General features: G+C 41.9%; 1 protein-coding gene across 5 annotated transcripts in view; it reads right to left on the minus strand.

Annotated features, from left to right (window-relative positions):
* The window catches only part of mdn1 (midasin AAA ATPase 1), a 108,853-nt gene that overhangs the window by 77,647 nt on the left and 5,244 nt on the right, over positions 1–25,962 (minus strand). For all 5 annotated transcript variants that reach the window (XM_080452548.1, XM_080452547.1, XM_080452545.1 and 2 more), the window contains exons 7-34: positions 25,126–25,257; positions 24,589–24,692; positions 23,986–24,100; positions 22,916–23,115; positions 17,206–17,287; positions 16,687–16,782; positions 16,285–16,397; positions 14,973–15,121; positions 13,852–13,912; positions 13,547–13,758; positions 13,193–13,296; positions 12,705–12,849; positions 11,720–11,816; positions 11,076–11,189; positions 10,533–10,680; positions 10,333–10,440; positions 9,655–9,806; positions 7,954–8,132; positions 7,108–7,316; positions 6,060–6,206; positions 5,628–5,769; positions 5,383–5,517; positions 3,144–3,282; positions 2,915–3,047; positions 1,893–2,023; positions 1,265–1,403; positions 694–808; positions 178–438 (exon numbers count right to left, since the gene is read on the minus strand). In XM_080452548.1, the coding sequence (XP_080308674.1) occupies positions 178–438; positions 694–808; positions 1,265–1,403; positions 1,893–2,023; positions 2,915–3,047; positions 3,144–3,282; positions 5,383–5,517; positions 5,628–5,769; positions 6,060–6,206; positions 7,108–7,316; positions 7,954–8,132; positions 9,655–9,806; positions 10,333–10,440; positions 10,533–10,680; positions 11,076–11,189; positions 11,720–11,816; positions 12,705–12,849; positions 13,193–13,296; positions 13,547–13,758; positions 13,852–13,912; positions 14,973–15,121; positions 16,285–16,397; positions 16,687–16,782; positions 17,206–17,287; positions 22,916–23,115; positions 23,986–24,100; positions 24,589–24,692; positions 25,126–25,257 (3,862 nt within the window). The remainder of the gene's footprint in view (positions 1–177; positions 439–693; positions 809–1,264; positions 1,404–1,892; positions 2,024–2,914; positions 3,048–3,143; positions 3,283–5,382; positions 5,518–5,627; positions 5,770–6,059; positions 6,207–7,107; positions 7,317–7,953; positions 8,133–9,654; positions 9,807–10,332; positions 10,441–10,532; positions 10,681–11,075; positions 11,190–11,719; positions 11,817–12,704; positions 12,850–13,192; positions 13,297–13,546; positions 13,759–13,851; positions 13,913–14,972; positions 15,122–16,284; positions 16,398–16,686; positions 16,783–17,205; positions 17,288–22,915; positions 23,116–23,985; positions 24,101–24,588; positions 24,693–25,125; positions 25,258–25,962) is intronic.

Genomic DNA, 25,962 nt, shown 5'->3' on the forward strand with positions numbered 1-25,962 from the left:
GTGCAGAGGGGGAAAAAAGGAGTGCGCCAAGTAATGGAGCCCTGGGAGACCCCGGTCAATGCAGTAAATATGGTTTAATTGGTTAATTTCACACAATGGCACAGAACCACTCGGAGGCCATTTTGCATGGCTGATGGTTTATTCATAAACCTTTTGCATCCGACCCCACTGGCTCACCTGCGCCGATGCCGTCGATGTAGACCAGACAGGCGGCGTGGATGAAAGCAGTGACCGTGTCCAGCCTGAGGTCCCACTCCGCCTCCTCGTCGTCCTCCATGTTGCCCATGGTCATGAAGCCGTCCTCGTCGCGCTCGCACACCACGTTGAGGAAGTAGACCCAGGACAGGACGTCCCGCACGCTCAGGATGCAGCGGCGGCCAAAGTCCTGCCGCTGCAGCCAGTCGATGAAGTCCAGCATCAGCTCGGCGAGGTCTCCACCTGCAGTGGTGGAAAAAGTACTCAAATGTTTTACTTAAGTAAAAGTATCAATACTGCAATGTAGAAGTACTCCGTTACAAGTAAAAGTCCGGAATTAAAAATTTACTGGAGTAAAAGTACAAAGGTATTAGTATGATAATCGTTCTCACGTTGAAAAAAAATCATACATTTGTGTTTAAGGAGAACTCAAACGCTATAGTATGGACCATGGCTGGAGACTTCTGGTTTCTGATACAATTTACTGCCATCACTTACCGTCCAGCGACAGGCCCGAGCGGAGGTTGTGCTGGACGATCTGCACCAGGTCACTGCGACTGTTGCTCTGGGGACACCAGATCTCTGTGAAACGGTTCCTCAGCGCAGGGGAGAGCTGTCCCAGGAACACACACACACGCACAATAGTTCATGAACACGCACCGTGAATATAAGGTCACACAGACAGATTTGTGAAAATAGCTGCTCTACAAGCTCATAAGCATAATAGATCTGCCATTTTATCCATTTTTGTGAAGTTTTAAATAGGGCTTAAGTTGTTAATCAGATCAATAAATGTAGTCAAATATAAAAAAGAAAAAATATGATAAAAAAATATAAAAAGTGCTTTTCGGTCATTCGATAAATCAAAAAAGTTAACAATAATAATACTCGCAAAGATAGTTGCAGCCCTAGATCACAATGGCCCGGGCTGGTTGCAATTCATAAAACTGTGAATTCTGAAGACCAATTCGAAAATAAAGGCACTTTAAAAGGTCAGAGGAAAATCACTTTCCATCACTTCACCATTCTCTGCTTCTGAAAAACACGAAAAGATGACATTATTGTTTACCTCCTTTTTACCAAAGTCTCCGCCAGGATTCATGGTGGCAACGAGGCGAAAGCCGCTCGCCGCTGTGATCAGTTCCACGTCATCGCTGTCACCGCTGCCTTTCTCTGCCAGACAGAGAGACCTCTCTGTCTCCAGAACACTGAGAACACATACACCACGGTTATAACACAGGTTTTGGTCTGCTGTGTTTGTGCACTGTTATGTATCTGTTTATATACTGTATGTATGCATGTCTTTCTGTAGTGTGTGTGTGTGTGTGTGTGTGTGTGTGTGTGTGTGTGTGTGTGTGTGTGTGTGTGTGTGTGTGTGTGTGCGTTGTACCCACAAGTATAGTAACATTTGAGAAACAGACATTGTGAGGACTATTTTCCTGGTCCACAGAAGATCAATTGTTGTTTTACGCTTATAAGAATTAGATTTAAGGTCATTACACACCAGAACGATACGAGAATGCGTCGCCATTATTTCGCATCAAACTTTTATTTTGTGCGCTGCTGTCGCCTCACCCAAAATAGCTTATCCACAGCGCGACGCGTTGTGTGAGCTTGTGCCGAATTAAACTAATTCTTTAACCGTCCTAAGATGTCCTCAAAAGTACAGTAATACAAAGGGTGTGTGTTTCACCTACCTGTTTAGTCTCTCAAGCACAGAGTCATCTGCCAGGGATATCTCGTCCATAAGGAAGACCCCTCCCTGCTTCATAGCCAGCACCAGGGGACCATCATGCCACTCAAACAGCCTGCCATCCTCAGCATCTCTCTGCATCCACACACACACACACACACACACAGGAACGGGCTCAGTTTGCACAACAACTCGTACTCTACATTCTGTAACACTGGTACTCAATTTCCCACCACAATTCACTCGTTTTCTGCTCTACAGAGAGAGGAATTGCATTCACAGATAAATAATTTGAATCCACTGGAGTAAATAAACTAAGCTGGAATGAAAACCTTAATATCGATGCGATGCGAAGAGTGCGGTGTAGCCAACACCAACTCGGGACTCCCGAATCGCTGCCCACCCCACTCTCCTATACCATCAGGGCCTTGAGCTCTACAGTGTTAGCTAAGCCATCACGCTGCAGTGTATCTACGTAGGTGGTGTGCTTCTTGCCTTTCCTGGCTTTGCCCTGGGTTGACTCCCACAGTGTCAGTTTGCTTGCCACTAGTTCCGGGTGCCTGACTCAACTTCAACCTACTTTATTTTCCTTTCGGAACTTTGTTTGTGCAGTGGTTAAAAAACAACATACTGTACTGTCACAATACAGAGATACCCAGGTCACTATAAAACACGAACTACATTAAAAAAATACAACTTAAAAGCATGATATATTAAAAACCATATGTTCAACGAGACTAAAAGTCACCTACGATGTATCTATGACATACTGTATGACTCAATATTTAGGCAAGGTTTCAATCCGATCTGACCACCATTGACTTCCATTATAAAATGAAAGTTATATAAAAATAAAAATAAACATAAAACATAGCTGGCTGCTGAGAGCGTGCACAAGATATTTCGAGCGGTTTACGAGATTAGCCCCGGACACACTCACACACAGACAGACTCAGGTCTGTAGATTGCGTCGCCTCCTACTGGGCCATGCCGTAAATAGTACAAAACATTTGTGACGTTGGGTACCTGGTTGGTATGTCTGACAGGACGCAGTCCTCCCAGGAAGTCGGACGTCTCCATGTGAAGGTGACAGTTCAGAGAGAAGAACTTCTGTCCGGCCAGGGCAGCAAACAGCTGGCAGATGGTGGTTTTACCACATCTGGCGAGAGAACAAAGAGAGGCTGAAAACTCGTAACGTCCTTGACATTAAAAAGGTTGAGCATCACTGCCGTACGACGTTGTTCCTGAATCTTACCCGGTGTCTCCTACGAGCAGGACAGACTCTCCGAAGCGAAGTGCCCGTCCCACCATAACAGCCAGTCTCCTCATGCCGTCGGTCCACACCACGTGACGGAACTCCTCAGGAACGCCAGCGATGCTGTCAATGAAGGGACCTGCACACCAGGGTTAAAGGAGAAATCCGGACATTTTAAGTGTTATCTTTGATGTGTCGATACTCACTCACCGAGGTATGAAGTGGCGTTGAGTTTTTCCAGCGATCCCCCTGTCTGTGAGTCTGGTCGACCCCCACCATTGGAATAGTGGGAGGCGCGTGGCTCAGTGAAAATCGCCTAATTCCACAGCTCCAAACTTCTTTTTTTTCCACAAATCCGAGCTGGCGTTTATGGTCAGCGACGTGAATGTTTTCCTCTCGCGTGAAATCTCGCGTCTCGCGAGATTTCCCGAGGAGCGCAGTGAGCCGAGGACGGGAAATCTCGCGAGACGCGAGATTTCACGCGAGAGGAAAACATTCACGTCGCTGACCATGAACGCCAGCTCGTGAGTGATAAACAGTGCATGTGAAAGTATCAGGAGACACCATGAGGAGGATTTGTGGAAAAAAAAAGAAGTTTGGAGCTGTGGAATTAGGCGATTTTCACTGAGCCACGCGCCTCCCACTATTCCAATGGTGGGGGTCGACCAGACTCACAGACAGGGGGATCGCTGGAAAAACTCAACGCCACTTCATACCTCGGTGAGTGAGTATCGACACATCAAAGATAACACTTAAAATGTCCGGATTTCTCCTTTAATTAGACAGCACATTGTGATGTAGTTTTAGTCATAGTCTTTTGAATAAAATTCCACTTAGTTGTAGCCATCTGAAATGTTTTAGTTGACTAAATACCATAAGCTTTTAGTCGACTAAAATCTACAGTTGATTTAGTCGACTAAAATGCATTTTGGCCGGCCGCGATGGCGTCGAAATGCCTGATTTATACTCAGCCGTGTGCCGAAAATAGCAGATCTACAAGGTGTCGCAGCTTGTAGATCGGCTATTTTCGGAGTGTGACACCTGCACACAACCAAGCATAAAATTACTTGTCTTAGTTCTACTGAATCTCTTCTCCACTAGTCTCTCATTTTAGTCTAGTTTTTATTTGTTGACGAAATTGTCAGCATATTTAGTTATAGTTTTAGTCACCATAGCTTAGTTGTTATTTTGTTTTTATTTAGTTTTCGTCAGTGAAAAAAGGCAGTCGCCATTTTTTTTGTCAACAAAAATAACCCTGCACCACACAGGAAACCACCATCACTCCACCAGCTCAACAACCTGCTTGACCCTTATCAATTTAAGCATTTAGCTTTAATTCTTTTTTTTTTTTTTTCTGAAATTCTTTTGAAAAACATATATTTTTAAAATAATTTGAAAATGTTTTATTGTCTTTACAAATATAGGAAGCGTGGAAAAACATATTTACTAGTTACCCATGAACATGGTTGCGTGACCGAATAATTATGGGTCTCCCGACCCATGTTTCATGAGTTGACCTGCTAATGAAGCGTGTAAGCTGAGATCAGCTGGGTCAGTGTGTGGGTCATGGAGTCAAGTGAACACAGCTCTGCATTCTGCTCTGGTCCTTTCTGGTTAGTGGTATAGTTCAACAGTTCATCAAATTATCAATTTCAATAGTCATCGATCACAGTCATCGATTTTGGGTCTGACTGAAACGTCTTTTTCAAAAACAATATTTTTTTGCATAATTGTTTCCATGTTTAAAGATTTTCACACATTTACAAATCATTAAAAAAAGCAGAAATAGCAGATCTGCTATTTCTGATTTTTTTTACATGTATAAAAATGATTAAATATGTCAATCATTTCGTAGTATATTTCAGTTATTTGTCACATCTGCCCCATGTAATTTTTGGTTACAAAGCCTAAAAGGCTTCATATGTTCCACCGTCCAATGCCAAACACACAATTAAATCGTTAATTGCAATTATTTGAGTGTTATTAATCGTCAACTTAAATTTGTAATCGTGACAGCCCTACCGCTTGGCTTCCCTCCCCAGAACATAGGCCAATTGTGTTTGTATATAGACGCTCGACAAAGCCGGATGCACCATGGTGCACTCAAACCCCCAGACTCTGTGGTGGTGGTGGGCACTGGGCAGGTACTTTACCACTGCGCCACCCAAGCAATCTCTTCGAGATTATTTGATAAATACAACAAAGTAATGGATAGAATAATCGTCATAGTTGTACTCACTGAACTGGCTGGTAACCTGCGCCTGGGAGAAGAGGTTTTCTGGGGTGACCGTCCTCTTGAAGTGTTTCTCCAGGATGGACTGAATGGTGTTCACCTCCTCTGGTTTCCTCACACGCCCGGCCAGCAGCATGTAGCCTGATGGAAGCAACACAACAATAACTCTTTTTGTCGCTGTCCTTGTATGTCCAAACCTGTGACTTTTCAGGAAATGGAAAAAAAAGAACCTGTGTTCCAACAAGCCTCACCATCGTCAACTAAGTGCTGTAGCCAATCCCGAGAGGAGTCTGTCTGCTCTTCTAGCCTGTAGCGGTCGGCCCAGCGGAACAGATCTCGAAGGGTGATGAAGCCATGTTTGCCAGCAAACACTGACGATCCCCTGCGTAAGGACTAGAAGAAAGAACAAGTATTACATGGATGGATCTGGATGATGCAATAACTAATAAAAATAGGAGACAACATTAACCATTTACCCTCGCTTCCCTGATATATTTGAAAAAACTTGAAAATGTCTTTGAAAATGTAGATCATTTGGAGAAAAAAAATACACAATACACAACACTCTTATGGGGGTACCTGGTACAATGTTTTTCAGATGGGGGTCTGCGGCCAGATACATCCATATCATACAATATCATTTTGGGGGTCAGTGACATGAAAAATGGTCTCCAGTCACCCACCTGGAGGTCCAACATGACCTTGACCAGCTTGGTGCAGTAAGAAGGGGGCAGACTGCATCTCTGGTGCAGGATGGTCTCCAGCTCTGCACTGGGCAGCTCGTCAAAGTGCAGCTCCACAAAGCGATTCCTGAAAGCCCTGGAGAGCACCTGGAACGTGGATGGAAAGACAGTCCCATCAGTTTATAGTGGAGCGAGAAGAGACGGAGAACGTGCTCAAGAGACTCAAGGGTCAATTCATGCTTTGCGTGACTATTGTGTCTCACGACGTTCCGAGTTTTGAGCATTCGTGCTTTCTGCGACTTGCCAACAGCATTGCCAAATGATTTAACCAATTTTGACCTGACTGAGGCCGATTCTAAAAACACCTTCTAAATCCTGACCTAAGTTTTCTGAAAAACGTCAAATATTATTCCAAAAAAAAAAATATATATTTTGCTATATTCTGTACAGAGCAACAAGAACCCCAAAAGGGGTTCCCGTCCTGAAAGGTACAGTTACAAATAGGGGTTCCCGCCCAAAATGGGTTAAAACAAGTTTAGTGGAGGTAGTGTTTTTTTTTTACAATTTGTTTGGTCCTTTTAAAAATCACTTTTGTGCGATACCGCTAACCTTGATGTATAAGATCATTAATCCTTGTTTATTTCTATTTTGTATTATTTTTTTCTATTGTTGTTGTTGTTGTGGATACTAACACTGTTATTGTTTTGTTCTTGGTGTAGTTATTCACCCATCTACAGACTGTCAAGCACCAAACAATGTAGATAAATAAATAATTCTTTATTTTAAGGTCCGATGTAGGTATGTGGAGTCTATATTTGTATCTGTGTCCTTTGTTTTGTCATAAAATGTCAAAAATCTATTTTAAAAAAAAATCCCTTTAGTCAATGCTATGTATCGATCAACACCTGTCGTGCAAACCAAAGCATGCATTGACCTTCAGAGAGAGAGAGAGAGAGAAAAGAGGCAAAGACAGCAAAGAACATAAAGAGAGATGGATGAGACAGGGAATCTTACAACAACCCCATCTCGTGCCGAGTGACCTCCGTACCTTTCTGCCTCCGTAGAGGCCTGGGGGATTCTGGGTGGCGAACAGCATGAACCGGGGATGAGCCTTGATCACCTCCTGCGTCTCGGCCACAAACAGCTCCCTGTTGTCGTCCAGCAGTCTGTTGAGAGCCTCCAGCACGTCGGTGGGAGCCAGGTTCAACTCGTCCAGGATTATCCAGTAGCCTTTCCTCATGGCATCGATCAATACACCTATGGGTGTGGGGGGTGGTGGGGGGGGGGACAGTAGTGTATTAGATTGAGGCATCCCCTAAATATGAGGTGGCCTTTGTCATAAGGTCACCGGTTCACCTCCCCAGCCCGCCCAGTCTGTGTGACGAAGTGTCCAGGACCCTGAGCAAGACACTTAATTCAATACGGGGATGCATCTGTGTCATTTTAGATTTTAGCTATAACCATTATTTTATACTTTGGCTATTCAAAAATAGCAGATATACAAGCTCATAGTGCGGCACCGAGTGACACGCTATGAGCTTGTCGATCTGCTATTTGTTTTTTTTATCGTGAACAATGTGTGAACAACATTTGTAACTCAAATCTTTGCTTCTGGGGGTCCCAGGAACTAAATATTTTTGAGATGGGGGTCGACGGCCAAATACATATAATTTTGGGGTCCTTGACATGAAAAGGTTTGAGGAAAACTGATATAGCAACATACGTTTTTCAGAAACTAGTTAGGATTTAGAAGACATTTGTAGATTCGTTCCCGGACCTGGGAGGCCTATATGTTGTTATACCTTTCAATCTGGGAAAGTATCTGTGTCATTTTAGTTTTTTACTAAATATAGCTACCATGAATTTCTTAAAAAAATTAAAGTATCACTCATACCCTCTTGGAACATCAGCTTGCCCTTGTCGTCTGATGAGTAGCAGCCGATGTACTCCTGGATGTCGGTGTGCTCGTGGTTGTTGATCCTCACACACTGGTTCCCTGTAGCAGAAGCCAGCCATCTGATCAGGCTGGTCTTCCCCACCGACGTCTCTCCCTGCAGAAGCACCGGATGGGACCTGAGAACGCACAAAAGACCAACAAAGAGGGAGATTTAACCCATTTAGACCAGGAAAGAAGATTTCTTTGGCTATTCAAAAATAGCAGATCTACAAGCTTGTAGATCTGCTATTTATTTTTTTTATCGTGAATTTGTGCAAATCTTTGAATATGTAAAGCAAACATTTGTAACTCAAATCTATGCTTCTGGGGATTCTACAAATGTCTCCTAATCCTACATTTATTTTTTTTAAACTTATGTTGCTAATACTATATCAAACATTTTCATCTCAAAGACCACCCAAAATTATATGTATTTGGCCGTGGACCCCATCTCAAAATATTTAGTTCCAGGGACCCCCCATGAAGCAAAGATTTGAGTTAAAAATGTTTGCTTTAAATATATATATATATATATATTCAAATATTTGCACTAATGTTCAAGATTTTTCCAAAATAGCAGATATACAAGCGCCGCGCTATGAGCTTGTATATCTGCTATTTTTTAATAGAAAAATAAATCTTAAAATTACATGTTCCCAGTCTTAATGGATTAATGTTCTTGAACCTGTCCATAGAAGAATTAGGATTGGATTAAATATCATGCAACTGTCTATTTTCAGTGCACAAGCATACAGTAGACTGTTTGTAGGTTATTGTGCAGTGTTTCATTCTGAAAGTAATGAAACATTGCACAATGATCAAATTGTTGATCATCATCAAATATTTTGCACATATTGTGTGCATATACTCTGAACCTATACTTGCACACAAATGGCATAATGGTAACCGTCTATAAATATAACACTAATCAATCATTTAGTAAAAATAGGCATTTTAAAAAGCAGAGGTCATTTGGAAATCAGACTTATGCCCATACTGGGCGTGTGCACGTGCGTGCATGTGTAATGAGTGGACAGTGAACTTATGAAAGAACAGACAATTATTGAGTTGATTTGGTATGGACCAGTGACACGTGTAACAAGGGCACTGTCTCCGACATTACCATGACAACCACTGGTGTCTGGCGTACATAAACCACAAATAATATGACAACACATAGCGACACCATTTGCTCAAGAGGCAAAGTGTGCACACTGTTATAAGTTATAGCAAAAATATATGTATAGTAATGTCATTACAAGAGTAACAACACAATGTAAATACAAAAAAGATTACATTATGTTGACACACTCTTGTTTATGCGATATCTATTCATGGAGTACACAGCATTACTATTGTGTACGTTCAATACAAGGTAATACAGTTGAATGCGTATGTAAGGACAATGAAACAATTGTTGATGATCGCTCTTCCCCACCAACCAAACACCACAGGCCTTTATCCCCCTCATTAAAATGCAATCCAATACAGTCACATTTTCCTAATCGAAATTCGGATGTGCTCTCCCTCAATAGACCCCAAAATAGCTCAGCCAAAATAGCTGTCTAGGCATTTACTGTAGATCTACCTAGACAGCCATAGATCTATGGGATGGATTTGGGGGAAGTCAGGTTGGGGTCATGCAAAATCTTTCCATACCCGGCAGACACGACTCTGACTAGGTCTCGAAGGTTGAGTTTGACGGCGGGGGTGAGGATGTAGCTGGGGTCCAGCGCTGGCTCCATTTCTCCCTGGGACACCCAGTAGCCCTCCATCTGCACGGAGAGCCGACCCGGGGGGGCTGGGATGGGCTGGGAGGGGGCAAAATGGAAACATTAACCACCTGACATTGCAATAGGGTATCGTATTGTTATAGTAATAGGATGCTGACAAACGTGTAAATACATTCAGCATCTACTGATGAACAAGCAAAGCTACGCAAGGGTCGACCGCAATAACCAAGAGGATAAGGTGCATACCACATGCCATAATCAGTGAGCCAATGGGTTCAATTCCCGGCTGGCTTTTTGCTAAGTGACATTTCCCTACTCTCTATCCACATTTCCTGTCTCTCTCTAAATGCCCCCCAAAAAAACTATTTAAACACACTACTGTATACTAGCGCTTTATCTGAAATTAATCAGCTTTTGAAATTAATGCATAGAGAAATCTTCATGAACAAGGTGGCAATGCCCCCCCCCCGCCACCCCCCAAATATTGCATCACAAAATGGGCATGGGTTTCTAACGCAGGACGTTATAGACTGGGGGTACAACAGGTATTGCCCCAGTAATAATAATTCCATTATGTGAATCACGTCACCATCACGGGACACACCTGTTTGAGACACTTGACATTTCCTCCCAGGATATGCTGGCTGACCAACTTCTGGACCAGAGGGTGGGAGCTTCTGTCCAGCTGTGTCAGAAAACTCAGACAGAAGCCCTGAAAAACAAATAAATAATTTATTATTATCATTAACAGAAAAAGAATAATTGCTCAGAAGATAATGGAGAGTTGCAGGACTGATATCTCACCTCATAGAGAGAGCGCTGCACGCTGACACAAGGGTTGGCTGCTACATACTTGAGGGCCCTGCAGAGCGTGCGCAGACTGTAGTGTGGTCTGTGGCCCGTACCGTCCACCAGGTGGCTGGTGGACTCCTTTCGTACCGCCAAGTAAAAACTGCACACAAAAGGTGATCATTACAGTACACAATGGAGACAACATGTACTAAACTAAAGGAATTAAAATTATCTAAAAAGATATATAATTGATTTGGCAATTTAAAAAGGTAACAAAATCAAAGTGGACAATGAGGTTACTATGGAAGACCATTTCCACTACTGAATACAATTAAAAATATGTTTTTTCCCCTTACAATTGGGGTTATAGTGATTGGTAACACAGAATTCAGGAGTTATAAAGCTGGAATTGAAGACTGAGAATTCTCCGATACATAGAGTTGCAATTGCGAGATTGGTGTGCCAAAGGCACCAATGGTCTAGTCGAAATCGGGGGAGGTGTGGTGTCAGAGTGGCAATTTATTCATACCGTAACATAACTTAAATCGACCTAACCTTATGATTCCATTGATGACACTCCGGTGTGGGTTCAAGCCCTTGAGGTAGTCTGAGACTAGAATGCGCAGGTCCCCGTCATTCTCCAGCTCCTCCACGTACAGCTCCGTAAACCTGGGAGAGACACAGGGGGAGCAGGTTCAGACATACTGTACAAGATGGTGGCTCAGCGAGCCCTTGTGTTTACCACACGTTTACATGCCGAGTCACCATAACAAGTTGACTATATTTATTAACTCATTTTGCTGTAGACCCCCTGGAACCTCCCCACGGCCCCCACTTTGAGAACCGATGGACTATGGCATCAGTCTATGACATATCTATGACTTCTGACTCCAAATTTGGGCAAGGCTTCAGCCTGATCAGAGTACCATTATAATATTAAAGTCACTCAATATTTCAAAAAAAGTATGAAACAGAAAGCCTACTGGCAGTGTGCACAATCAAATTGGCCCTTATAGACTATTTTCACCTCTATTTCTTAAAAACAATATATATATATTCTTTGTACTTCTAGAATTTGCTCAAATGCCCGAAATAGTTATGCCAGGTTGAAATATAACCAGTGTGTAAGGTTGACAGTCAAGACAGGATTGCCTTGAGACAAACAATCACACCACGCTTTCACCATCTCTGCTTCTCACCTATTCCTGATGCCAGGAGGCAGGTTCCTCTTGCCCACGTCAGTAGCTGGGTTCATGCAGGCGAACAGACGGAAGTCAGGGTGCCGAACCAGGGGCTCTACATGAGGACAGGTGACAGTTAGACAAACAGAACATCATGCCAAAAAAACATGCTGTTAACAAACACCACAGAGAAAATTTGCAAAATAACAACATCCGATATAGTGTACTACTACTGACATTAAGACAATCATGCGAATCACAATGACTCCTATGAATAACTATGATCCTGGTAAACACTGTACACAGACTTGGGGTGAATTTCTTTTTACAATGACTAAAAGCCAGAGTTATACAAATACGTTTGCAGTGCGACTCGTTGTGAGCGTGTAAATGTGCCATTTTAGGTGTGTAACACAGGCACATAATAAATATAAAATGAGGCATAATCATGGAATAAAACAAAAATAAACGGAATCATTTTTGTCAGGCCAAATTCTGAACATCGGCAATTTTCGGTGCACGACATGCTTCTACAGAACAGCGGTTCCCAGACTGGGGGTAAGGACCCCCAGGGGGTCCCCAAATTATTTTGGGGGGTCCCCAGATGATTAGCTTAATGTACAACATTGTTTTCTCACTCAACAGTAAACAAACCAACATACAGTATAAGTGTATACAGGGTATCTGCACATTTCTAAAGTTACAATTCAAGGACTTTCAAAACCTTTTTAATACCAAATTGGCCTTATTGTCAAATAAAATCGTAAGAAAGAGGCAAACATTGAGAAAATAGCCAATCTACAAGCTCACAACGCCTCGCAGCTTGTAGATCGGCTATTTTCACAATATTTATCTGTGGAACCAGACCCAACTAAAAGTAATGCCTACAATTCCAAGCGCTTGTCAGGGTGGGGGGTCCCCAGTTCAAATATGATTATTTTGGGGGGGGTCACGGCACTGGAGAGTTTGGGAACCCTTGCTTGAATCCATGCATAATGCTTACCGGTATCTCCGCGGTCTAGCAGAACCAGGGAGCCGGTGGTTCCCTCCAGGAGCCCACTGAGACACTCCAGTGTCTCTGCTGCTGCCAGGTTGATCTCATCCAGTAGGATCCACTGACCCTTCTTCACTGCCTGGGCTAGAGTTCCCTGAACACACACACACGACAAAGGATAGAACCATTATGGTCAGATTATGTTAAGGGCGGCAACTATCGACTATGTTCTATCAACTGATGGTTTTAAAATCGACTAAATCCATTGATGACTGATAAATGACTGACCACTTAAGCCCTATTTTATACTTTGTCGTACAGCAACAAAAGTTAGGGGACAACAAAAAAAAACCTATCTATCTATATGTGTGTATGTATGTATGTATGTAATCCCAGCTATAACCAGGTTTTTTTTTATCTCTCTCTCTCTCTCTCTTATAGCTGGGATTAATGTGCACACAGGATGCGACTGAGCAGACATTGTTAGCCATGGTTACCTCCACGAAGGCGAACACCATGGCCGTCTCACAAGCCCTGATCTGCTGCTGGGTCTGGCTCAGTTTCACTGCCAACGCCTCCCACTGCTCTGAGAGCAAGGCAGCTGTGTGCACGCACGCACACGCACGCACACGCACACACACACACACACACACACACACACACACACACACACACACACAGACACGACAAGGGAAAGAAAAAACATGAAGCATTGCGGAATGATTCGAGATTGGTATCCTCAAAATAAATGTACTCAAATAAATGTGATTTGTTACTGTCCACCACTGGACAATGGAGAAAAAAAGGTTTTATATATGGTTTTCTCTACTGGAAGTGGCACGGTTTCTTACCGTTGGACTTGTCCTGCAGCTCCTTGGTGAGGGCAGACTTGCACACGTGATCCATGAGTTTGAGCAGGTCCGTCCAGCGCTTCCCTCTGAAGCAGGTCTGCACGTGACCCAGGAACGTCAGGTTCTGCTTCCTCGAGTATGTCTGGGAGAACAGGTCCTCGAAGGCTTCGCGCAGTGGCAGTAAGATCAGCTTGTGGTCTACCGGTTTGTACCTGCAAGAATATAGTTATAGTTATCATTATCGTTATAGTGCTCAGTGTTAAGTGAGCAGACCCGGTCCCCATGATGCGTGCAGTGTGGCTCACCCTCCTAGCAGGTCAGCGGTGTCACTCTGCTGGTTCATGTTGACAACCCGCAGCCGGTGTCCTGGAACGCACAAAGTGGTGGGTGTTAGTCTAGAACAGTAATTCTCAACACCCTCAATACATATTGTTGCTAACTTTGTGTGTTTTTTTTTCGTAAATGAATGCCCTACTTGATCATATTACAGCGTCACACAAACGCATCAAAAGTAGCAGATCCACAAGCTCGAAACATTTTGAGCTACGTTTTTTCATTTGAGTCTTGAAAAGTAACAGTTTTGGATATACGTATGAGGTTTCCACCCGACAGAGATGATACCATGTTGTATACATTTTGGAAATCGCGTTTAAACAGCTAAATCCACCAACATTTCCCAGAACTCAAGGCTGTGGTGTCAGGAGTGGAAGTGGTATTACCTTGCTGCTGTTCAACAAATACAGGGACAATTATAGCATCGATATACAGTACAAAGGCTTCCAGAACATTGCAAATATATCTGGTTTTGAAAGGTAGGCTTTTACAAAGTACTAATATTGTACAGAGTACTGTCAGTACAGTATGTACACCCAACGTCCTCCACTCGTGATGCCATTACTGTGATGTCTGCGATGCTAGCTGCACAGTCGCCTTTTCTGAACTCGACTCATTTTAAGTAATTTCCATATAAATTACATGAAAGTAAATGATATTATTGTCTCTAGACATTCTTTAGGACAGGAGTTCCTAAACGTTTTCAGTTCAACACCAAAAGAGACACAAACTTACAAACAACGCAAATGCATGGCTATGTGTTGTGTAGATCTGCAAGCCTTGCTATTTTTTGGAATAAATAAAAAAACATAAAATAATACATTTCTCGAAAATTATTAAACGCGAGCAAGACATTTGGTGTAGAAGGAAAAAAAAGCGGTCCAAGTACACTTGCAAGTCAGGTCACTTTAACCCATTCAGACCGGGAACGCATCTGTTTGTCATTTTACGATTACTTTGGCTATTCAAAAATAGCAGATATACTCATAGAGATATAAAAAAATGTAATGGGTTAACGAAGAATAGAGGTGGTTTAAAACAAACCTCGTCAATGCAATGTATGCAAACGCGTATGCAGATGGTATTAGGTTACCTGTGATCCCAGCCAGATGCTGCACTGTGGAGGTCTTCCCTGTGCCCGTCTCTCCCACCAGTAGAACAGCCTCTCCCTTGGTCACACATACCGCCAGCTGCTCCAACAGCACTGCCGCCGGACGCGTCGCTGCAAATGTCTGGGTCTCCCTATAGTCACAGGAAGGAGCAAGCATTCATTCAGTGACAATGGATGGAGTTGCAGGAACCTTTCAAAGAACTCCCTCATTTGATAAGCATTAGACAAGGGAGGGAGTGGGACCCTCATTTGATACTGTCTTTTTATCTCCTTGACCCCTAATCTACACTGTGAAATCCTCAGTGTTTATTTAACTCTGATGGTGTGCAAATGGAACCAAATGGACCCGATTTGTACACTCTCAGAGTGATAGACCCGTTAAGGGCGCATTTGGACCACTGGTGGTCACCGAACCCTATGTTGAGAACCAATTAAATAGATTAACCACGTGAAATCTAGCATCCCAATTTCAGGGCATCATGTCATAGGCGAACAACAACAAAAAACAGCAAAACTAGCAGATCTAAAAAGGTCAACGGTAGAACGGCTATTTTCAGCGAAGGGATTCGGTATAGAGGGGAAAAAGGAGGGGACCAACTATAGGCTTCAGGAGGATCAACAATGTAGGTTAAGTTCGTTCTAAAATGAATCATTTTTACATGAAAGAAAAACATGTTATGGGTTATTCTTTACGTTTTGTCTTCTCATGACCACAAAATTGCTTTAGTGTAGTTTAGTTTATTAGCACATTGTTATAAAAAATATAGAAACGATACATATTAAATGACAAGTTGCTGTGCAAGGAAAGGAAGAAGCCGGCTGGCTTATTTGGAATCCTTTCCTTCATGGGAGAAGTCATTAAACAACAGGATTTTAAAAAAGTTCAATAAGAACATTGCTTATAAATTACATTTCTGAGGATCTGTAGTTTATGACATTTATTGACTGAACGTTTTCTAATAATATAATTTTTTTAGTCCGATAGTAAATTGTCTATAAACTAAATCCAGCATGCATAAACACAGCAAATCTCTACATGCGCTTAATGACAGGAAGGAATGCATTTATTGACTGGAGCATGGTTAGAATCAATGTGTATTTTTTGGATCACTGCTAAAAGCTAAGAGCCATAGGACCATCAGTGGGGTTTGTTTACCATAATGCGATTTCAAATCAATGCCATGTTGATTCAATTCACCAGCAGGGGGTCTATCAGTAGATCTAATGTGGGCACAGCCTAATAAACAAGAGGTGAAAGGGGGGATGACTGCAGGGAGGGGTCTGCCCCACTTACACAAAGAGCTGGACGGCATCGCTCTGCTTCCGCTCCAGGGACGCTCTGCCCACCGAGACCTCCAGCTCAGTCAGAGAGATGCCAGGCTGGTACATCTGGCAGAAGTGCTGGGCCTACAGGCAAACAGCAGTACAGACAGACAGTAGTCAGAATCATTTTGTATTTAGATGGATTCACCCATCACATAATCAATGGTGGGGAAATGTGTTCTAGATGGCTTCCAAAACAAGGTAATTAATGCTGTGCACGAAACACAAGCCTAAAAATCAGGTTCACTTCACAGATTTTACTGACATACACTGACAAACTACATGTAAATAGAGATTTACAACCTAGGAGTAAGAACCTGTCACCTTCGTAGGTGTGCAAAAGACTTGCTTTGTATAGGTTTTACTGCTGTACCTTCTCTTTGGAGATGTTGAGCTTGCTTCCGATGGCCTCGGCCATTCGAAGGCGGCTTTCTGGACGAGACAACATTGCTGTGAAGCAGTCAAGAGCCTAGCAAAGTAAAAATAGTAAAGGTCAGAATGGTTCCTGCATTATTATAATAATAATCTCAATCTATCATTGTAGCATGGTGTCTTCAACTGAGGCACTGCTCGATATATTGGATAAAATGCAGTTTTTCTGCCTCAAACAGATATTCTTGACAAAAGAAATTATAAGAAAAAAACAAAACATTTAAAGAGTAACTGATAAACTGAGGATTGTAGTGACTGCGTACTGTATTGAAAATAGCTAAAATAGTTGATAACAAGCGCTTGTACACAGACCATTCACATCATTCGAAAACTTTTGACAATAATGACATGCCCCAAAAAATCGTAGTTTTTAATTGTCCTCTCCTTTCCAATTGGCCCCAGTGGCGACCCTGCTGAGGACCACTTTGAAATGCTGTGCCGTAGCGGATGGGTGACTTACTTCAAGGAAGACATGCTGTGCTGTAGCTGATGCACTGTTGTCAAAGCTGCTGCTCATCCTGTCACACCACTTCAACAGGTCTCTGCACAGTGGGAACAAGTTCAACATTACTATTCAGGGAAATGTATCCGTTCTAGGACATCAAGTAAATAGCATCATCATCATGAAAAAACATCATGTGCATAGCTGGAGCGTAAGTGATTATTTGGATAAAACTGGGCAATTTTAATTACATATATTTCCCTAAAACCGGGAAAGCATCTGCGTCATTTTAGATTTTAAACACTTTAACCATTATTTTATACTTTGGCTATTTTTTTTTAAACGTGAACATTTTAGCAAATCTTTGAATATATATTATTTATTTCAAAGCGAATTTTTTTAACTCAAATATTTGCTTCTGGGAGTCCCTGGAACAAAACATTTTGAGATAAGGGGGTCCGCCGCCAAATACAAATCATTTTGGGGGTCCTTGACATGAAAAGGTTCGAGCACCACTGACTGCAACATAATTTGTTTTCCGAAAACTGTTAGGATTTAGAAGACATTTGTAGAATCGGCCTTAGGTCTTAATGGGTTAAGCACTGTTTTATACTTCGTCGTACAACGGTGTCCAGCGACAATCTACAAGCTGTGACACGTCGTGCGGTTGTAGATCTGCAATTTTAGATCAATTTTTTTATGTAAAAAACAAAGTGGTCAACTAACAATGTAAAAACTACCCACCAAAATGCATCACTTTTACACAATAACTGAATGTAAAACAATGAGTGAACGCAGAGCTAAATCCCATATAATTCAGCTGGCAAAACGAATCCTAATGACCCACATAAGAACACTGTGGACCACATTATAACTTCAGCCACAAAGCATCGAGTATGCGAGTTAATTGCATTGATCCATGAATAACATGTACAGTATTCTACGCTGTAGAAGCCAAGAGCATTGGTATGGAAAACTGTCAACACATCGACCCTTCATGAATGCAACCAGTGGTGGAGGAAGGACTCTGATTTTTACACTTAATTAAAAGTAGCAATACTAGGAAAGGTACTGTATTACATTTTGTATTTGATGAACCCATTTAGACCTGAGGTCGATTCTAATAACGCCTTCTAAATCCTGACCTAAGTTTTCTGAAAAACTTCAAATAATGATTCAAAAATTACAAAAAAAAGATGTTGCTATATATATACTGTGCATAGACAACCCCAAAAGGGGTTTCCGTCTTGAAAGGTATAGTTACAAATAGGGGTTCCAGCCCTAAATGGGTTAAAAGTACACAAGTATTGCCATCAAAATATACCTAAGTACCAAAAATATAAGTACTCATGAATGGCCAATTTAATGTAACTTTTTTCTTATTTTTTTATCCCTCATAAAATAAGGTTTAATTGTATAATGTATGTTTTGTAATAATAATAAAAATCTACAAAGTAACCTGTAAAATAGTTGTAGTGGAGTAAAAAGTACAATATTTGCCTCTGAGATGTAGTGGCGTAAAAGTATAAAGTATTGAAAAATCATTATAGTCAAGTCAAGTTAAAGTAACTCAGAATTGTACTTAAATACAGTACTTGATATGATATAATATATTATACGCACAAGCCCACATGCTGGGGAGGAAATTCTACTCATATTCAATTAATGTGAAGGTAAACCTCTTCAAAGCATATGGTACTCCCCTGTATACCGCCCCCTTGTGGGTTAAGCTCAGGAAGGCAAGCCTGTATTAATAAGCTTCAGCTTACTTATAATGATTGCATGCGTATACTATTGAGAAAACCAAGGTGGTACAGTGCAAGTGAGTTGTTCTGTAATGTGGGAGTCGACACTTTTCATGCCCTATTGAGAAACCTGATGTACAAATTCATGTGTCGACTGAATGAGTCTCAGAACTCTATTATTATGCTGCTGTCTAACCCCAACCTCAGTGTTACAAGATAGTGGTCCACTTTCTGGAACAGGTATGATTGGAGAAAAAATAATTGAGTACCTAGAAAAGTGCTCTATGTATTATTATTATTATCATTATTATTATTATGGCTCAAAGGGTGACTGGTGCACATGTGTAGTGGCATGCGTCCCCCATGTGAGGGAGCTGTTAGTTACCAACTTATCTAATGAGGTTGACTCCTCCAAACCCCCACCTCCCCCCGTGGTCTGAAGCTACGGGTGTGAGCCCCCCCTCCCCCTGTCCGGAGGACAGTCCAGATCAATGGGGCCATCACACGCAGCGGAGCCCGGTGGCCAGCTAATTAAAATCCACGAGACTGATTGACTGGCTGACTGGTCGGCTGGTCTCTCACCAGGGGAGTGATCTGACAGACCTTATTGACCTTAGGGTCAATAAGGTCTGTATTTTAATCCAGTGATTCTCAACCTTTTTGAATTTCAAGGACCCCCAGCTTGATATGCATTAAGCCACGGACCCCCATTTCATACAATATTTGGAAGCCCGATCTACATTGTAAAATGCTCAGGGTCAATTTAATTATCGTAAAGTGTCCGGTTCATACCGAACTATCGATCATTTAGCTGGGGACCCACCGCAACTCTCTCAAAGACCTCTGGGGGTCCCCAGACCCCAGGTGTAGATACTGCAAAGCGTTGACCCTTACAGAAGGTGTGTAGTTCTGTGTAGCTCTATGGATACTATAGCATGACTTAAGAGGTCTTTTCACACAAGAAACAACGCTACCCCTGCGCACTCATTTAGATCTGTGGGATAGCACTGCCCTTAACACCGCCAAAAAGTTAGAAGTTTAATGCCAGTGGTGGCTAATGCTGAACATTTATGCACTCGCTGTAGTATTATAAAAAAGTATGCGACTTCTTGGAAAAGAGCATCTGCCCAGTGGGAGCATGCTACTGTATGTTATGAAACGTTTAAGGCCCTGACACACTGCAAATGTCAGATTTGCACCTTATAAAACGTCCCCTTTTTTATTACAATCGATGCACCCTCACTGGAGGCGTCAATTGGACATGTCAAAACCTGTTGATGCGTCGACACGTGGCACAGACCATCCGAAATGAGCTGAGGCAATGCAAAGGTCACCTCTTTAATTTCATTTTTTGACACACATTTCAGTGACGCTTGCGTCAGTGACACTTTCAATGTGTCATGCGTGGCCTTTATGAAACAGCAAATCAATCTCCACGCACATTTTACTTCTTAGCCAGCAACATTTTTAAAATGGAAAACACTGGTTGAAGATGACCTAGCCTGCCGCCAGAGTGACAGAGGGAATTGACAACGGTCAATGTTGACCAGCATTTGGCTGGTGGCTAGAGCGCTGTTAATGTGCCATTAGCACACTGACACACTACACAGAGACACGTGCAGACACAGTGGATATGTTAAACAGGTCAGTGGGTGCGATGGCAAATGGTGACAATTCCAGGACGAGACACCAATTAATTTATTTGAATCACTTTTAACTACTTAACTACTACTAACTACTTTAACTACCCAATTTTGTTGCGAGACACATCACACGAAAACAGCTAATCTACAAGCTCACAACTTTTGGCTTTTAATTATTCTTTATTTTGTTGTGATTTGCGTTGCTGTGTTTTATGTCGTCTTGACTTCTTTATGTTTCTTGCTTCTTGATCTTTCTGTTTTGAGATTAAATATTTCATAAGCCCTGCGGGGTTCTTTTCATCCTGCCTGTACAAAGTTGTATTATTGTATTTTATCACTGTATACTAAGCCTCTGGCTCTATCTGCAGAACAGAATAAACAAAATCGATAGAATATCTTTCACAGAAAGACAATGGACATGAGCAAGCAAACACGACAGAACGGAAATCAAAGACACATTAAATCATCTTGACAAAGGCCACATTAAATCATCTTGACAAAGGCCACTAATTATCCTGAGATTGAGTAAGAGATCAGCTGAAACCTTAAGAAACACACCCTGGGAAAGAAAGTTAAAGGAAATGACCTCAGCTCACAGGCGTGCTTCTTGTTTGTGCTTGAGACTGTTCATCCCTGAAGCGTTTTAAATACCTTTGTGTTTTATCAGTACTGAGCATGACTTTTTTTTATATAGTTTTGCTGTTGGACCCCTATTTACTTCAATTCATCGAATATTTTCCACATTCACTGTATCATGCTAGCTCCTCTTGGTACTCCAACACCTCAGTGTCACTGCAGACTAAGCTTCAAACCTCCCAAAACAAACTGATCCGACTACTTCTCGGACTGGGGCCCATGACCCACCTCTCTCCCATTCACTTTGCCAGCCTAGGCTGGCTCAGGGTGGAAGACAGGGTTAAACAACTAAAAATGGGTCTGGTCTTCAAAATTGTAAATGCAGATTTGCCCGATATGCCCCCTATACCCGCATATCTGTATAAATACCTCGAAAAAGTTAGTGACACCCACAGCCACGAAACTAGAGGGAGCGTAAACAACAATCTGGTACCACCCACCCATAAAACAAACATGGGCAAATTCTCCTTCTATAGCACAGCCACCAAGGAATGGAATAGTCTAACCCCATCCCTCAAAAAATGCAGTTCGCTGGGCTCATTCAAAACAGCCCTAAAAACCCATCTTTCTGGAGGCCGAAAGAGGAGCTAGTACCAGTTTCCCTGTAGACAGACGACCCCCCCCCCCCTCCTCCTTTTGTACATATTTTGTATTTCCTCATGCTTTTTTTGTATATAATTTTTTATTTTTCCATGCTTCCCCCCCCCCTTTCTTTTTGTACATATATTTTTAAATGCTTTTTTTGTACATAGTGGTACTTTTTCTGTATTATCTGTATTTTCATGTTGATTTTTGAACTGTTTGGTTGCTACTATATATGTCTATGAAATTAACTCAAGGACCCCAACGGAAACAAGTCCGCAAGGACTTTTTTGGCCGGACCTTTTAGACAAAAGCATTATAAATGTAACTGTGTTGTTTTACATTCTTTTGCCTAATAAAAATTTCAATCAATTCAATCAATCAATCAAAAACAACAATTATCCATGAAATAATAAAGACAAACAAAAATCATTTTGGGGTGAAGTATTCCTTTAGCCACTTAAACCCTATACTTAGTTGACCTTTAACACATTAACCGCCAAGAACGTAGTCCTACGGTCCGTTAAATCCAACTGTTAAGCGCCGAGACCGTAGCCCTACGGTCCACGGTCTTTTCGCGCTAAAAATTTCCGGGTGCACTTTCGGATTTTTTTTTATCCACTTCCGTTTCCGGTTTGATGACCGGAAACGGAATTATTTGGGATCCGGTTTTGACGATCACGTCCGCCCTCGTTCTACAGACGAAACTGAAACTCAATTCTCTTCCTGTAGTTTTTTCTCCTCGCATTTCACTGTTTAACGTAATCCGCTCTAACTACAACATGGATACCCCGTTTGACACGTGGTTTTCACTGGGAGATACAGTGGGATGTCGCGGATGTAAACAGAACAAAACACCTTGGCACTGGTGAGTACATTATGAGATTAACCTCTGGCGGTCGATGTGTTAACGGAGTCCCCCAGGGCTTTATACTTGGCCCCCTCCTGTTTCCACTCTACACTTTCTTACAGAAAAAAAGCCGATCTACAACCTCACAACGTGTTACGCTCTGACGTGATGTGAGCTTGTAGATCGTCTATTTTTGCCAAATGTTCACCACCAGAATAGGGACGGTAGGGTTCATGAGGTTAATAATAAGTTAATATTGAACTGTGCATTACCTCAGTGACAGGCCTCGTCCCTCCAGGGACGTGGTCTTGCTGTCCTGTGTGGGCTGCTGGTCTGCCTCAGGGGTCTGCAGGCTGCTGCCGCCCTGCAAGCCAGGCTCTTGCTCGGGGTGTCTGTCCCCCGTCAGCTGGCAGTAGATGTCTAGGAGACGGTCTGCCACCACGGCCAAGTTTGGATACCTGCTACACAAAACCTACACGTACGTACACAAACACACAGGTCAAACATATGCTCCCAACAAGGGGAAATGTGTTGAGTGCATAGCAGGTTAAATGCACAGCAACAAGGCAAGCCATTAAACTACTTATGCCCTACTTCGTTATATGACCAACAGCGAAAATAGCCAATCTTCGTAATCGTTTTAAAGTTTTGAAATATTTTGATATTTGGGGGAAATGTCTGGAAAATGTTCGCCTGTAATGACATTCCCAATAGGGCAGCTAGGTTAATGTTATTAAATACGATGCTAGATGTCCTTCATTCATAAGCTCCATCAGCTACGATCAGTGTCAAACACAAAACACAAATCTGCTGTCCTTTACAAAAGCAACAGATACCGTAAATACAAACTCAAATGCACCATACATTATTTTCCCGTATAATATATAAGACAAGAGTTTTTCTGGAATTAACATCCGGGGGGGGGGGGGGGGGTTCCTTTCTTTCGAAGATTAGGCTTTTAAATGTCATTATGTACTCACAACACTGTGGCATTTATCAACGAGTGTTCCCTGCCAGACAGGAGTCAGGAAGGGAAGCAGCGCGTGCACAATGGGTGAGATGTCTGACGCAGAATGGATTGAAGTGAATGAAAGCCTCTGCCAGCACCGTTTCAATGGCAGCGTGCCATCCAGTGCTTGCACGGGGCCACTCAAACCTCACACATTCAAGGTTGAACGCTCTTGAGGAGCTGGTTCAACGGCAGCACATATGATTCATTTCTTTATAACAGTGGTTCTCAGTCCTTGACATGAAAATGTTTGAGAACCAATGCTTTATTAAAAAAAAGTGTTTTTTCCCCAGAACAGGTCTTATATTCGGGGCTGGTGGGTTATGTACGTACCTTTTTCAGCTCGTCTCGTGTCATGTTGCCCATTTGGAGCTTGGTCCAGTACTTGTCCAGGAGAGCTGCATGGGTGCTCTGCGGTCTGTACCAGCTCCCTCCACTGTAGTACATCCTAGAATACACTCAATTAGGTGTGCAAATGTTAATTGAACTAGTAGATTTAAATCAGTTATAAAAAAAAGAAGACGCGATTTTAATGAAATATTTAAAAGAAATCCCCCCCTTTAAATAAAATAAAAAATAGCTAAAATCAAGAACGAGTGACCCCCCCCCCCCCAATCCATTGAGTTTGTCAGGTTCACTTTCTATATAGCAGCTCTACGAGCTCACAACGGGAGGCATTGTATGGTTGGTTGTAGTTCAACATGTGACAAAGTAGGGCTCAAGTGGTCAATCAGACTACCGGTAATCCATTTAGATGACTATAAAGAAAATAAAACAAAATAAACGCTTATCGATTATTTAATTTAATCAAAAAGTAACCTATAGAATAATCATTGAGAAAGTTGCAGCTCTATTCTCACTGTACAAAATGTGAAACCCATATTGCATTTGAGATATAAGGATAGACACATCCAGGGCGGAAGGTGACATGCTTACCTCCGTGTTGCAAAGAACTGAAATCCAGGAGCAATGTCGATGCAATCCTCCCGTCCTGGAATCATCAGCTTTTTATTCTCCATCAAAGGCAGCAGCACAGAGATCTGTAGATATGATCATTAAAATGATACGCTGTTCCAATAACAAGTAATAGTGTAGGATGACTAAGAATACTTCTGCATATACTAGATTCTATTTAATTCTAGAAACATATGCTTCTTTAGTTGAGCTGAACATATTTCTGCCCCAAAACATGAAAAGAATTGAAAAACGGTTTTGAACCTGGTTCTCCTGCACAAACACAGAGGTTAATTTTTGGTTAAAACAAAATGTTTTTTTTTGTAAAAAGGTTTCATCAGTGTTACGCTGATGAAGGCATAAAGCCAAAACCTGTCTGATTTGTCATGTTGCCCGTCTTTCTTTAAAATAAGGAAGTGCCTGAAGGACAGAACGTGAGACGTGACATTGACATTTTGTACCCTCTAAGAGTTAAATGAACAGTGAGGAGGATTTCACAGCGTGTAGTTAGTTACTGACCACATCCAGTGGTGCATGGTCAATGTCTTCCAGCAGGATCCACTGTCCTTTGGATACAGCTTGGGTCAGGGTCCCCGGCTGCCACACAAACTTCCCTGGTATGTCTGTGCACCGGTACATCCCCAGCAGCATCTGCAACACAACAACAACACATACACTGATCAATACTGAGTGTTCATTTGAAGAGGCTGAAAGAGATATGTATTTGTTCAAATTAATCTGTCTAGTATATCCAACATGTATATAGCTTTTTTTTTTCTTGTTTTTTACTCATCACAAGTTAGTGCAACGTTGGATCAAAACAAAATATAAATCTTAACGCTTATCAGTGGTGCACCACAAAATAATTAGATTAAGTGCAGAATAGTGCAGTAACAAAATAACTTAAAAGAAATAGCTCACATTCAGTCACAAATAAGAAAATAAAATCAAATTTTGTCTTAGTGCAGAATTATAGACTAAAGACTAGTCTAACTAGTCTAGTATTAAAATGACAGAAATCTCAATCACACTTCAAAGTGTGATCTCTTTAGAGATGCAAGGTTCCAAAATTCTAGGCCGATTCCCGTTTTTTCCCCGATACCGATTTTCTATCTAAGAACTAGACAGCAGGGTTGCTCCAATGCAATTTTTTTCAGGCCGAGTAGAAGTACTTAATTTTGTGTACTGGCCAGTACAGAGGAAAACCCAGGAAAAGAACAGTTATGCCATATCACAATAGTACAATATCCAAAATCACAGTCGATATCCAGTCTAATATCATGATATGGATGTAATATTGATGCCCTGCCCATGCACCGAAAGGCCTAAAGTGATTCAAAAAATAATAAAAATACT

Source organism: Gymnoscopelus braueri (assembly GCF_963280865.1).
Source record: "Gymnoscopelus braueri genome assembly, chromosome: 16".
Taxonomy (NCBI): Eukaryota; Metazoa; Chordata; class Actinopteri; order Myctophiformes; family Myctophidae; genus Gymnoscopelus; species Gymnoscopelus braueri.